This window comes from Taeniopygia guttata, chromosome 28 (assembly GCF_048771995.1).
Source record: "Taeniopygia guttata chromosome 28, bTaeGut7.mat, whole genome shotgun sequence".
Taxonomy (NCBI): Eukaryota; Metazoa; Chordata; class Aves; order Passeriformes; family Estrildidae; genus Taeniopygia; species Taeniopygia guttata.
In genome coordinates, this window is record NC_133053.1 from 5,441,708 (window position 1) to 5,456,470 (window position 14,763).

The 14,763-nt window shown below is 41.5% G+C and overlaps 2 protein-coding genes across 2 annotated transcripts in view; both read right to left on the reverse strand.

Moving 5' to 3' along the window:
• Window positions 1–467: 467 nt before the first annotated feature.
• Window positions 468–1,211, reverse strand: TIMM13 (translocase of inner mitochondrial membrane 13). The gene is made up of 3 exons (XM_030257058.4): window positions 990–1,211; window positions 773–841; window positions 468–697 (listed from the first exon to the last, which is right to left on the reverse strand). The coding sequence occupies exons 1-3, from the start codon at window positions 1,113–1,115 to the stop codon at window positions 599–601; spliced, it is 294 nt and encodes a 97-aa protein (XP_030112918.1). The 5' UTR covers window positions 1,116–1,211; the 3' UTR covers window positions 468–598.
• Window positions 1,212–3,083: 1,872 nt separating this feature from the next.
• Window positions 3,084–14,763, reverse strand: part of LMNB2 (lamin B2) — a 37,758-nt gene continuing 26,078 nt past the window's right edge. The window contains exons 6-12 of the mRNA XM_002189084.7: window positions 13,474–13,599; window positions 13,058–13,278; window positions 12,215–12,506; window positions 11,628–11,735; window positions 10,726–10,845; window positions 9,237–9,338; window positions 3,084–8,244 (exon numbers count right to left, since the gene is read on the reverse strand). Of these exons, the coding sequence (XP_002189120.1) occupies window positions 8,203–8,244; window positions 9,237–9,338; window positions 10,726–10,845; window positions 11,628–11,735; window positions 12,215–12,506; window positions 13,058–13,278; window positions 13,474–13,599 (1,011 nt within the window). The 3' untranslated portion in view covers window positions 3,084–8,202. The remainder of the gene's footprint in view (window positions 8,245–9,236; window positions 9,339–10,725; window positions 10,846–11,627; window positions 11,736–12,214; window positions 12,507–13,057; window positions 13,279–13,473; window positions 13,600–14,763) is intronic.

The following is a 14,763-nucleotide window of genomic DNA, read 5'->3' on the forward strand; positions in this document are numbered from 1 at the left end:
TAAAGAAAAGAAGTCCTTCCCAACCCTGCATCCCTAGCTGTGCTCACACAACTATTTGCGAGGCTGTCCTGCTCCCCAACACTGCGCCTGAGCTGAGTCAAAGCCTACGAGCCCAAAGACAGCCCCACAAAATGCTATACAGATCTAAGCGATGAAAGATCCAAGGTGGCATGTGGACAATCTTCTGACAGCTTTTCCACTATGAAAAGGGACAGAGTAACAACCTTATGGATGGGTCCACGCTGGAATCCCAAGCAAGGGTACTGTGTTGCTGACTTGGCTTGGCCCCTATTTTCCACATAAGGCTCCTTGCCTGTCACAGCCCTTTCAGTAGGGACTTATCAATTGATATAATGCCTTGGGCCAGTCTGAACACTTAGGAAGGACAAGAAGTAAACCAAGCAGCTCATGGGAAAAAAAAAATTACTCTCTCCTGGAGCTGGTGCTAATAAAAGCCAATAGATGCAAAAGGTTCAGCCAGGTTTTATTGCTCCGCCATGGCAGGGGCTGGGAAAGCAGCAGGATTCACCCCTGAGCACCTGGACTGGCCGCTGTCCCTTCCCCACATGGTCCCTCTCGGCCCGGAGGCCGGCAGGCGTCACATGTTGGCTCTCTCCCGCTGCAGCCGAGAGTTGTAGGCTCGCGAAACTGTGTTCCAGGAGTCCATGTACCGGTCCATGCACATGGCGATGCACTTCTGCGGGACACAGAGCCTCAGCGGCAGCCCCGAGCTAAGGGGCCGCGGGTGCCCAGTTCTCCCGCCCGTCCTCACCTGTTCGGAGTTGTCCAGGGCGCCGCCGGGCTTCCCGATACATTTCCGAAAGCACTTGTCCGTCATCCGCTGCGGAGAGAGCCCGTGAGTGGAGCGCGGTCCGGGGGCTCCGCCTGCAGCCGCCGCCCCTGTTCGGAGGGGAGGGGGCGGCCTGGCCGTCCCCCGCGACCTGCACCGGCCCGGCCAGCCCCCGCCCGGCCCCGCCGCCCCTTCTGACCTGCAAGAGCTCCTGTGCGTTGGCCACGGCGATCTGCACCTTCACCTGCTCCATGATGAGTGCCGGGTCTAGCTTGCCCCCGCCGCCTCCTCCGGAGCCGAAGTCGGAGCCGAAGCCGCTCTCCATGCCCAGAGTCAGCGCGGCCGAGCCCCTGCGCTGCCGCTGGAAGAAATGGCGGCGCCCGGACTGCGGTTCCCGGCGGGCCCAGCGCCTCCTCCGCCTCCGGCCGGGCGGGGCCGAGCGCTCCGCCCGCCCCAGCGCCCGGGGGAGCCCGTCCCGCTGCCGGCCGCGGCCCGTGTCCCGGAGCGCTGCTGTCACCGCCGGCCGCGGCCCGTGTCCCGGAGCGCCGGTGTCCCCGCCGGCCGCGGCCCGTGTCCCGGAGCGCCGGTGTCCCCGCCGGCCGCGGCCCGTGTCCCGGAGCGCTGCTGTCCCGCTGCCGGCCGCGGCCCGTGTCCCGGAGCGCCGGTGTCACGGTGTCACGGTGTCCCCGCCGGCCGCGGCCCGTGTCCCGGAGCGCTGCTGTCCCCGCCGGCCGCGGCCCGTGTCCCCGAGCAAGTTCCCAAGGGATTGCCCGGGACCGAGCTGGGCCCGGGTCAGACAGAAAGGTTCGAGTTCCAGGGTTCAGCGCAGCCCCACGAACTGAGGGCAATAGGAAGGGGCTTTAAACTGGCATCACCAGAGACACAAACGCTGCACAGCTGCACCCGGTGGTGAAACACCAGCTCTGCTGAGATCCCCGCAGAGAGAAACTCCCATACGGGTTCTCTCTGGAATTCATCCTTCTGTTCTTCGAGGCTTTCTTCTGCCTTACGTGACTCGGGTGAGAGGCCCATGCCCTTAAAGTCAGCTTCATTACACTTCCCCTTCCATTAAGTAAGAATGCTGTGGGTCGAAGTAGAAGCAAATGGGAGAGGACCACGCTACGGAGCTCTTTTTCATGGGTGAGATGTGATGTGCAGGTAGATGGCATGAGAGGAGGGCACTGAGTACCACAGAAAAGCTGAAGCCAAAACTGTGCTCATCATCAGTAGCCCAAGCCCACACTCAGAGTATTGCAAACCGTATCATCCTGTCTTTGGATCTGCCCACTTCAAACAGACAGAAGGCATTCCTACCACTCCACAAGAAACATCATCAGCTACTGCTAATAATAGGGCAGCCACCTAAGGTACAAGTTTAAAATGAAATACGTTTAAGGTACAAGTTTAAAATGAATTTAAAATGCAATTTTTAAATGCATTTGCCAGCCTGGCTCAGCTTCCAGCCCACTTTTGAGTCTGTACTCTAAAGTGGGATGGAGGCTGAGCCAGGCTGACAAATGCATCAGCTCGTGGCAATGCTTCTGTCCATCCCTGCCAGGGATGTTTCTACTCTCATTCTTATCTAGCGTCAAGTAGGTTAAATCAAAAAAACCCCTTCAGTGCAGCGTGATGAGAAAGCAAGTGAAGGTTTATCTGCTCTGGCCCCAGATTGTTGAGGAATTTTTGCAGGACAATGGACACATTCAGCAGATTCACAATCCAGCCTTCTGGTAACAAAGCAACCAGTTCAAGGACCAAGGAGGGTGAATCCCTGAAGAGAGAAGAGTCTGCAAGAATCAGCAAGTTGTCAGCAAAGTTCGAGAAAGTGAAAAAAAGAGGACTAAGGGTGGGCCAGACAACCACAGCAGTACGTATATAGAATTGTGTGATCCAATCAGCATTTAGTCTGAGATGCATAGACAGGAATGGTCAATCATGTATTAGCTAGAGGGACATTAGAATATATTATAAATATAATTTCTGTTTAATAGTTGGCTTCACTTGATCACATTGATCATGGCATGATGTCCTGTTTCTGATCCTGATGTTTTTGTTGGTACTGATCAGAGAGGACAGCAGGTTCCACCAGGCTCCGTCACATTTAAGGAAAGCATTTGTTTGTTTGTGGAGCACATCCCGAGATCCCTGCTAGGACACAATTCAGCTGATCACTGTTAGGAGCACAGACAGCAGCTCTTTGTGTCCTCTCTCCACACTGAAAGGCCTCCTTGGATGAATCATCTCAAATAGCCCATGTTACCTGTGTATTGGCTAGTAGACAGAAGAAAACCAATAAAATGCAAAACATTTATTCGAGTACGTTGTACAAAAAGTTTCCAGTCATAAAATGTATATTACAAATCATTGAAAAAGACAAGACATTTGGCATGCATATTCTAAAAAGAAAAAAACAAACCACTTTGAAATTATAAAGTCTAGGTCATGATGTAGTTTTTCTAAGTTTCAAGTGAACACTTTCATTGTTTTGTCTTTATGTTTCTGTTAACAGCCTTTTTCAAAGTTCCCTGATTTAAAAAAACATGAACCTTCCAAAAACCCATCTGCAGCAGCTGACTGGAGGTGGTTACTGCAGCGCCCTCAAACCAGACCTGTTTAAATCAAAATTTTGTAAAAAAAATTTTAAAATAAAAATCACAATTCAAGTCACAAGGCATCACTCTATGAAAATAAGAGATCAACTGTATTTTGTGCCCAAATGGAAAGCATTTTGGCTTAAACTTGCTCAAGAGATTATTGCATGTAATTTTAGTGTAACAATCTGGGTAGCTGAATATATAGTAACATCTGCCTTACCAAGATGGACTTGTCACTTCAGTAATAGCTAACTAGAAAGTCTGGAAGTTCAATAAACAATATCTTTTCTGGAACTCCAAGTCAATTCACTACTTGTGCTATTCTGAATGGAGGCTTTTGCATCTTTTTCACTCTAGACCTTAGCATTTCAAGAAAAGCATTACGTTTACAAATAATAATTGCATATAAATATGATCTTGTGTAAAAAAAAAACAACAAATGCCTTTAAATAATTTTAAACTGGTTTAAAGCTAAGCATATTGAAGGGCAAATAAAAATTCTGTTTCCCAGGCAAATATAATGAGAAAACAATCTATCCAGTATAATTTGTCCCGACATTCAGCTAAAACAGTGCTTTGAAAAATGCAATCACTATGTCACCTTCCGCTCACTGGTTCACAAGGTTCTGCTCACACAGAGTTTGGACCCAACAGTGTCAATAAAATGCAGGATCAAATATGGATATGTCTTTGTTTAGAGATAAGACTTTCAAAAGAAGATACAGAAAGAAGAGACACAGTGGTTTAATAGTGAAGACATGAGAGAAGTGGCTACAAGAGACCTAGAACATACAGCATGCATACTTTCCTGCAGCATCAAAACCTTTCTGATGTGCATAAAGGTAACAGATTCTCCAAGGTCCTGGGGTGTAAAGAGGATTTTTACAGGTCTCTTCTAACATGCAACCTCTGTTAAGGTTGCAGTTAAAGTGCCTTTATATAGAATGAGCATTAAAAAAATGTATAAAACCCAGTTAAGATCCCTGAACTGAATATGAAGTGTCCCATTGCTTGAGGACAGACACCACACAGTGATCTCCTTTCACACTGCAGTATGTGTGCCAGCTTGCACACATACTCAACTGGCTTTTACATCACAGGAAGCAGATATTTATTTTCTTCCTGAGACTTTTGATTCCTGCTATAAACAAAGACTATGCAGCCAACTGCCCATCTAATGGTAGCACAGAGCTGAAGATAAGTGAGCAACATGTGAGTGCAAATGATGGGTTCTGTCAGAGCCAAGCTGGAGCCCCATGTAGGCATAAAGAGACCTGCTTGGAAATAGAGCTGTGAAGCAACAAAGGGAACAGGAAATACACCTGTGCCAGCAAAGAAATCACAGGAAATATGGATGTGCAGGAACAAGGGAATCCCAGCCACTCCACTCCTTGGAGTATGTCACTGCAATGCAACAGTTAAAGGAACAAATGCAGAAGCGAGGGAGGAGAAAATGGCATGAAATGCCAGGGACTCTGAAGCCACACCTCACTCCAGAAGGCACTACATTCCTGACAGGTCTGCAGATGGATGAACTTGTTCTTAGACAAGCATTTTCATGTGGCATGAGCTTAGGAGGAGGCAGGATGTGCTTATTGTATTTTATATGATATTCTGTTATGAGCTACACATAGGAAAAACTATTTACTATTTCATTCACAATAAGGTTATATTTCTGGAATAAGAAAATCCATATGGATAGTTATGCTCAAGTAACTACTCTGATAAGAGCTTCATTTCCCTCATCAGAGACACCTTAAAATAATTTTTCTCCAGGCAAGTCAAATCTATTTCTCCTTTAAGCTTTATGCCGAGTACCAGCACTGAAGTAGAACTGCTGTCCACATTCTAATTCTGTCAAGACTGGTTCTTATTCAGGATCAAAGAGAAAAAGGGGGCAGGGAGACGCTGGATTTTATTTGATCAAAAAAACTTTAAATGTCCTGAAAATAGAAAGAAATCTCGGAAAGACAGAAAAAAAAATAAACTATGCTTTTTGGGTATTTAAAGCAACAAAACTGCCTCCCAGTCTGGCTGGAACAGCGCTGTTAGACTGAAGCTCAGCATCAAAAGCAAAAGGCCAGGATGGTGTCCGGAGAAGGCAACACAAAAAACAAAGTACATGGAATACAGTAGTTCTTCTGTGTCTTGTAATTTACAGCCAGGAGTTATTTATCATATTTGTAGTAGCCTATTAAAAAGCACTGTGGTAACAGAATCATCCACATTCAGACTTGGCTTTTCCCACAGTGTTCACAGGTTTATTTGACGTGTATGCACCTAAGCATGGTCCCAAAGAATCAAATAAACCATTTCCAAAGTTAAAGGACACAGTTCCAATTCTAAGGAAACATTCTGCAGACTGTTACTCAAGGGCACAGTGCTCATTACAAGAGATCTGCAAGCACCAGTTCTTCAGGCTACAAAAGACACACTCCTCATACAGTAGCTGTTAGGAAAACTATGGCTCAGGTAGCAAGAGGTTTTTCTTCATTTGAGCTGCCTTTCTGAAGCCATTCTTTACAGGAAACAAACAAACCAAAAACCACAGAAAAAAAAGTAAATTAACTACATATTCATTACTGTAGTATTTAAGATCACAAAATAATCTTAAATTTACAGGACAATCTTAAAGGAATAAGCAGTCTAAAAACTGGCCCATGTAAAAAATAAATATAGATCTTTAGGGAAAAAGCAAAAAAGCCCTCAAACACTATGTCAGTATCTTATAGAAGCTGTGGGTCAAAAAAGGGAAATTGTGTCCAGTGGCTGGAAGGTGTGTTGCAAAAATAACTTTACATTGATTGCATTCATTTGCAGAACAATGAATTTAGAAAAGGTAATTTTAACAGTATGTCTGAGAAACATAATTTCACTAGATACATCTTACAGAGAGAGAGAGAGACATGATTTACTACATATTTAACCTTCTACACAAGCAGAGTGGAAAAATTACATTAGAAAGATGGCCAAGTACATTAATGCAGTTATCCCATCAGCCCAAACAGCCAAATCTTTATCCCGTTTTTTTGTAATGGGTCTTCTGAAAATGGATTAAAACGTAATTCTAAATGTCTATTAGCTTAACTTCAGCAACTCAGTTATCCCACTCAAGGAGAGACAAGTAGCATCTTTAAATGACAAAATAAATCCTGAAGCTTAAAGCCCCTTTTGTTCCCACTCTGCTTGCATAACAAAGCCATCAATCCAAGCCACTAAACCAACTTTCTAGGTTATATCTGTCAGTCACGATACTGTTCAGAGAACATGATGTCCAAAAGCCACCGAAAACATCCACATGTCACTTGTCTGAGGAGTTTTAACATTTTGAATGACAAGATCAGAGTTCAAGAGTGCAGGTAAAAACAGGATTCTATGCTGGAATCAAATGGTGTCCAAATTTTGTATCCAAACTACTAAGTTTGTTTTTCAGCTGGTAGTTGAAAAAACATTTGCATTCTTTGGAACAGTCAAGTATTTTTTCTTGTGCTGTAAGATGAACACTAACTAACCCTTAAGGGACTCAGATTTATCTCCAGAGAAATGCAGCAGCAGAAACCTCAAGCTAAATGGACTCTATCAGATAAAAAATGCATCCTATTAAAATGAAAATCACCTGCTACCCATACAACGCATTGTTTATAAAAAACATTATTCTCCCTTCATTTGTTAGACTTTGCTTTGAGGACTTGAACGCTGCATTGCTTACATCCTTAACACAGGCAGTTCCTTTGAACTGTTTAAAAGTCATTCAACTATTTCTGCTCTATTTTGCAAATATTGCTCCTTGGGATACCTGATAATGCCCCTTTGAAACTAAGAGAAGTATGAACAAGCTATATCTAGCTCTGATTAAAAAGGTCAACATTTACATTGGTTAACCTTTAAAATCCCCGATATTTATCACTGCCAAAAGTATAAATATGTTTTACTTCTAAAATCTTAATCAAACACTTTAAAAGTTGAATATGTCAAAAGGATTGAATTATAAATACTGAATATCACAATTTGTGTCCATGATTTAACTTGTGACAATGGCACAATCCCCTAAAAATCAAATAGTTCAACCTCTGGGTTTGACATTTCCAACTTAGGATGGTGTGTATATTCAGGAAGCAGAACCCACCATTCAACTTCTGAAATGATGACACGGAGCTCAGGTGTGACAGACCCAGATGTTTTACCATTAGGCTGTCAAACCTCGAAGAAAGACACAATGGCAAGGTCCTGAGTCAAAAATTACTAAAATGAAGCTTCCCCGTGTCATTGCAATTGTGGAGCAGCACTTTGAATGAATCTGTGGTCTAATTTTCCTAAGCTGGGAATTGCTGAGGATACCAGGCAAAATACTAGCTTTTCTACAACTGCTGAGGAAACACTCTGTGAATCACTCCCAGGGCCCTGTAAATGAACACACTTCATTAAACTTTCTTTCTGGGGGTATTATACTGGTTATATATGTAATTATAGATTTACCATACACTCAAGGAGTCTAATCTCATTTTAGCTAAAAATCTCTTTTCTGCTTTAGGTTTCTATGTAAGACTTTAAATTCTGTATGGGGGAAAAATATTGTATTCCAATACAGTGTTTCAACAAAGAGGGAAAAATAAAGAAATCTATTAAAAATCCCGGCAGTTTTGTTCAGTAAAGTTTTTTTGAATTTTTTTATAAAAATGTACCAAGGAGTAAATGTCAAAGAAATCAGGTGATGCATATAAAAATAGTTTTCAGTGGCTCTGGAAGGAAAAAATAGCAAAAATAAAAGGAAATAAATGAAGGGGGAAAAGCGTAAATAATAGTTTCTTTCTTCTTTCTTCACATCACTGAGCATCCTCTAGAGGTTGTTCTGGGATCACCCTAAAATAAGAGACAGAGTTGAATTCAATTCTTACCAGCTATTCAGATTGCAAGCCTAAACTCTGGTTATCATCTCAGTTGTCAAAAGCACATTTTTAGTAGTTTAGTTACATTAAGGAAACATCACCACATAAGAGGAAGTAGAGTACATGCCCCTGGTTGTGGTTTCCTGCAACAGGTTTACTGGTTAGTCTCCGTATTTCCAACAGTGATACAGATGACAAACAAAAATTGTGATGCCATTAGCTAGAGACCAGCAAGTTCCTGTATTTCAAATGCTGATTTTATATGAGAGCAATCTCTGCTGTATAGCTGTTTTTTTGGGTAAGAAAAATCAGTTGTTTTATACTACACTGCTTAAACTTTGGGACCAAAAAAGCTTTGAGAACTCACTTGCAAACCTGCACAGAATGGATTATTTGTGAAAAGACCTACTAATGGCCATTGATCAGAAGAACAAATCCCTTAAGTTTCAAATTTAATATATTTTCTGGTATCACCTATATAACTTTCTCCTTTTTTTACTCTATCAACTGCAGGTTGCTTATTTCACATTATTAAACTGAAGGTTATCAAAACATACATGTGGTATTATTAAGAAAAATAATTGGAGCAACAGAAGCACCCCCATTCCTGGTTTTCAGTGGTTATCTGGTAATATCCTGTTTCCAGTAAGAATGCCCCGGGGCAGCATATACTGGGAGGAACACTGCCTGCTAACACTGAAACTGTGTGATCTGAAGCACAGATACCCTGAGCAGGCATCAGCCACTGCCTGAGCTGTACCAGGATGGATCCCAGCAGTAATTCCTGGCAGCACTGCTCACATTGTCCTCTCTTGGTGCACTGCAATGTTGCAAGCAACCATTGGAAGAAAGGACCAGGAAGCTCAGAGCTGACCAAAGTTGAAGTGGGATCCCCCCACTAAATCTTATGCCTGATTGATCCAACTAATGAGGCACAAGTTAAATATCTGGTTTGCATCTGATTACCTGTTGGTTGAAAAGGTCTTCCTCTCCATATTCTGCTTCATCTTCTTCCTCTTCATTCTCTCGCATGACTACTGATTTAGTAACACTTCTCACTGCAACTTCCTACACAAAATGACAGATAAGGAGATGGCCAGGAGTCTTTATCTATCTGTTAAGTTTTTGCTATATCATCAATGTAATATCCTTATTAAATTTTGGAGAGTTTAAAGCAACTTGGCCTAGATTTAACCACTAACTATGCAAGCAAATACCAACAATATCCTGCAAACCACAACATCATTCCTATTTCTGTGCACTAAAAGGCATGGTAATGTAATTCAGTCACTTAATTTTTTTTTCATTACCCTGGGATTTAAGAGGAAGCAGACATGTTTCAGGTGATCATAGTCAGTGTTACACAAGGTCACAGCAGACACAGGTAGGAGCTGTCTGAGACACAGCGTAATGTGAGAAACCAAACTTTCTCAGTATGATTACACAACATAAAGAATACTCCCAGTTTCTAATAAATATCCAATGTTAATTGCATACATTGGTTATCAGCGTGGTTTTACAAGCCAGGCACTAAAGGACATTCTAAAACTCCAGGAAGCTTCCTTTATTACTAAATTATTTTAACACTTCTAAATAGTAAGAAATTCTTCAGCCTACTTGCACCATGGAAATCACAGGTGAAAATCTCTAATTGTGGAAGAAGTTGCCCTTAACATACACTCCTAAGCAGGGATACTAAAGGTAACAATAGTGAAAACAGACATGGATTTGAAACTTTTTCAGATACTAGTTTGACCACACAGTTTGAATATGGCGAGCTTTCTATTTGTACAAATTAACCCCCTCCTACCTCATCCTGCCCACAAAGTTCTTCCAGAAAACTGCGAGAAAGGCAACACAAAAACTGATATGACTGTGGTCTGTTTCCTTTTCCTACTGTTATCAGATTGCTGGGATAATGGTATGGTTATGAGTAACAGCCAAGGCATGATTCTCCCTTGCAAAAGTCATATGCAGAGATAGTTATTTAAAAATTAACTGTAGGCAGATGTAGGACAATGCAAAATGCTCAGGAACCTCTGCCAAATTAGAACTTATGATATGTTTCTAACATGGAAAGGACAATTATCTTCTTACATTAATATTTACATTGCACCTCAGAACATCATAAGGACTATATAATGAAACTGTGAATTGCCAGAAATGCTTTTTTTCTTTTACTCTTCTGAAAGTACATACTCAAATTCCAAACAAATTCTATACTAGCAGGGTATTCTTCTAAAATAGGAAATAAGTGTCTGTGGGCATTATCATGATGATCACAGTTTTCAAAAATATCCCAAAAATGCCAGAGATATGTACATAAATAATATGTAATAATTTCAGTGTTATAAACTGTCATATTAGAAGACAGCAGAGATCTTACAATCAGGATTTTGTCATAGGGTCAAATTAAAGAGTTTGGGAGATAACCCAACCCATGGACACAGCCTACCTCTCCTTCAGAGTTGACAAGGTAAGTGCGGATATTTCCACCAGTGCCCCAGCTGCCTTGGTTCTTCCACACAAGAACAGAAGGGGGACTATGAGATACGCCCGCATCTGCACCCCAGATCTAGAGAGAATGACAATCAGTAATTATCTGTTTATCCAATTTTTTCTTTTAAATATACATATCCCCCTAATTCTCTTACTTCTCTCTACATACGAGGATTCTTTTCTGAATTACAATGGCAGTTTAACCCTAATTTTAACGACACTATTACTTGTAGTAAGGTATTTAAAAATCTAATACTGCAGTTATGAATTCTTTTCTGAACAAATTTCTCCTACCACTGTCTCAATAACCATACTGCAAGGCAAAAAGCAGCACATAGTGCATCAACTTAATCTTTTATCCGTATCTGAACAATTGATACTTAAGTATAAATAGCTGCAAATAATTAAAAGATACATTTGGTTCTTCCTAAAGAACATCTGTTGCAGACTGAAAATAAAATACAAAATTATTGAAAAGCAGCTGTTCTACAGCATTAACTACAGTTAATGCTATCAACGTCCATCTTAACTACAGTCTGGATGAATGCTCTGAACTGTTCCCAATTCTTTAAGGATTAGGGTTCTAAACCTGGGCAAAGGTGTTTGGAAACAAATAGTTATTGACCAATACCCCAAAATACCTTTTTCTTCTATTTTCTATGTGCCCAAAGAAATGGTCCTAAATACTGAAGTACTAATATAGAAATTAATTTTTTTGTTTGCATTTTTATACCTGAAATCCTGCTCCTCTAGAGTGAGACCCATGAAATTAAATCAGGCTGTACCAGATTCCAAAATTTTAATTGCCACATCATCAACAGAAGACTATGTTGTTGACATATGGTAAATACAACTTACTGTAACAGTCTGCCCAGCTCTGAGGACATACTTAGGAGTAAATTTGTAAGCAATTTCGTCTCCATCTCCAATTTGTCTTTTCAGTCTCCAGTTACCCAAAGACTGATCCTAATGGAGAGAGTCAGAAAGTTATTCAGAGTGAACAAAACAGAATAAACAAGCATCAGAATATAGGTCTTTGTTATTAAAATAATAGGAATATAAATTTATCTATATGGTTGTTAGACATTTGCACTCTACCTTGAAAGTATTTGCCTATATCCAGTCAGAGTCTAAAGTGTAAATCCCTTAACATCATTCAGCAAGATTTTAAAAGACAACCATTTCACACAATAAAGTTCTGCTAGACAGCAGGCTGTTTCTGTGAGCAATATCCCAGCACACATTTACACACCTGGGACACAAATTGTATTATCTTCCTGCAGCATGTTAGCCCACCATTATGTTCAACTTTTAAAGTCCCCATTAATTCCTGCAGGATGCTGCACCTTGAGATGCTGCTCCTGCTCTCCACGTGGCCGAACCTACTCATGCTGCAAAGGGCTGTGTTTAGTTCCTGCTTGTTTTCTATGAGTTCTGATGCTCACCTTCTCCGAGTTGTTCTTAAGCTGGACATACTTGCCCTCCAGGTCTATCTCTTCTATGCTGATACTTCCTGTAGCTGAAGCTTGCTGGGACATTTGAAAGCTACTGCTACTGCTGCTGCCACTGATACTTCCAGTGCCGATCCCACTAGTTCCACTGCCAGAAAGCTCCTCTGCTTCAATACGTTTTCTCTTGCCTCGGGAAGAGCGAGCAAGTGAAGTGCTGCTGCTGCTGCTGCTGGAGGTAGCCCGAGAGACTGTGACACGGGAGGAGGGGCTTGGAGAGAGCTTCAACCTTAACACAACCAAGAAAACATTTGAATTAACTCACCCAAAGAACCATAAAGCAACAATATCGTCAAGTAACCAGCCTGTAATGTGGTCCAAGGCTGACAGCATTCTCACTCTGTATGTCAAGAGGACTGCATACATGAGGAGGAGGGGGCTACCCATTTCTGAGGAATGTTCTCGCAGTATGACCACATGACATGGAAAGCAGTGCTACTGAAAGCAGCACAGATCCCTTAACCCTTCCCTCTAGTACAGCTACTACCTAACACACTATTCTTGAGCCCCATGATTTAAAACCATAGAGTACAAGCATTTAGTAAAAAGATGATATAAAGACCAAGCACAGAATGGTGTATTTCACTGTACTCCAAGACCATTACAAAAACCCCAAAATAAGGACAGTGTTCAGTTGAGAACAAGTGTTCCATGTAACAACATTGTGGTGTGAAGCCAATATAATTTCAGTGAAAGGTAATCTGGGCATTCCTGTTCAAGTGGTAAAAAAATAAGGGCAAAATAAGAGTCCTTAGAAAAGAAAGTGGAATCTTTACACACCTTTCTTCCTCTCCTTCCAGGAGCTTTCGGTAAGCACTGATCTCCATGTCCAGGGCTAATTTAACATCAAGCAGTTCTTGGTACTCAGTAAGTTGAAGCTGCATCTGGTCCCTCATGTCTGTCATTTCCCTTTCCTTTGCATCCAGCATCTTCCTGAACTTCTCCCGCTCGCCAGCCATAATTTCCTCCAGTTCCCGAATGCGATCTTCTGCTGCACTGGCCTGGGCACACAGCAGAAGAAAAAGCTCACCTGGCATCCGTGCAGGTCCATTCAAAAAGTTAAAACCCTTCTCCCTCCCAAATGAACATAAAGATTTCTCTGTGCAAAATTCAGAAAATATGAAGGGTCAGAAACATTAATATATTCACGTAAAACAGCTGTGTGTTTGAGATGAAAGCCAATTTAGTCCCTTTACCTGTTTCTGAAGACCAGAAAGCTGGTAGCTAAGAGCTTCTATCCTCATGCGAGCCTCCTTCAGCTCCTCTCGAGCTGCACCAGCAGCTTTGTCATTTTGGTCAGAAGACAATTTGGCATTCTCCAGCTGGAACGAAAGTTTTATATAGCTCACTTGTACTGAGTTAGAAATCCTGAAATATCCTTTTGGTAAAAAAAATAGCATGTATTTAATTTTATAAAATTTTAAATGGTCTGGTAAGTTTAGGATAAGAACTGCATAACATTAAGGAATGCCCTAAGGACCGAAGGAAAATATATTTCAGGATTCACTTATGCTGTTATAAAAATACTCTATTAGCCCTCCCATTATACAAGCAACCTTAGTTTCCAAAAAACTGACCACGTGCTCTGCTTGTTTGTCCTAAGGCAAATCACACTGGGTGACAGCAAAGGCTGCCTACCTAATTCATATCCTGGTTCAACAGTTCCCTGGATACCCAGAGACTAACTCAATAAAATATTTCATGGGTATTATGTCTCTGCTGGCTATATGCAACTCAGGGACTTCCTCAGTCAGGGAAAATATTTTACTTCTTACTATCTCTCAGTGGATTTCTCAGGCATGAATTTGTGTCAGAATTCAGGAATTTTGAATTTTTGGGGCAATGAGTTTAGCTCTATATTAAAGAACAATACTTTCTGTTTCTTTTCTATCTGGACATTCTCACTGGACATTCACTGTTCCTGCTCCTACTGGAAAAATAGCAAACAATCACTCCTCATTCACCTTCCTCCATGCTATTTCTCCCCTTACAGACATCTGCTGTATCTTTCACTTCTCGCAACATATCTCTTTTCCAAGTAAAGTTTTACTTAAAATTTTCTCATGCGTGAATTGTTTCCCACTCTAAATTGTCTCTGTCAGCTATGTAGTACCTTTGCAAATAAAACTACTCACGGCACTCCAGATGACATCCTGTCCCAGAGGCAAAACAATGGGTTTGGTTTTATTCTCTTTCCAAAATAGTTGCCAATAAACAATTTGGTTTTTATTTTTTGTTAAATTCACCTAGTGAACAAGCTTCATTTCTAGTGGTTAATTTTAACCAAAACAGAGCAAAACCAGAACTCTTACATGGTAAGTTTCATGAAAGCAGAGAGCTAGAAAAACCATCCTTTATATGCCTTAGAGGTGGATTTCAACAATTTTGCCACACCATGGAATCCACTCAAAAACTAAACTGATCTAATTCTAAGAACAGTTACAGGCAGAAGATGTTCTTTAGCCACACAGCACAAAGGTTTACAA

Bases quoted from the DNA above. Each gene is read 5' to 3' on its own strand.
- TIMM13 (XM_030257058.4), bottom strand. From the start codon at position 1,115: ATGGAGAGCGGCTTCGGCTCCGACTTCGGCTCCGGAGGAGGCGGCGGG. The intron at 842-989 runs GTCAGAAGGGGC...CTCTCTCCGCAG, and splicing joins ACGCACAGGAGCTCTTGCAG to CGGATGACGGACAAGTGCTT. The intron at 698-772 runs GTGAGGACGGGC...TGTGTCCCGCAG, and splicing joins CCCTGGACAACTCCGAACAG to AAGTGCATCGCCATGTGCAT.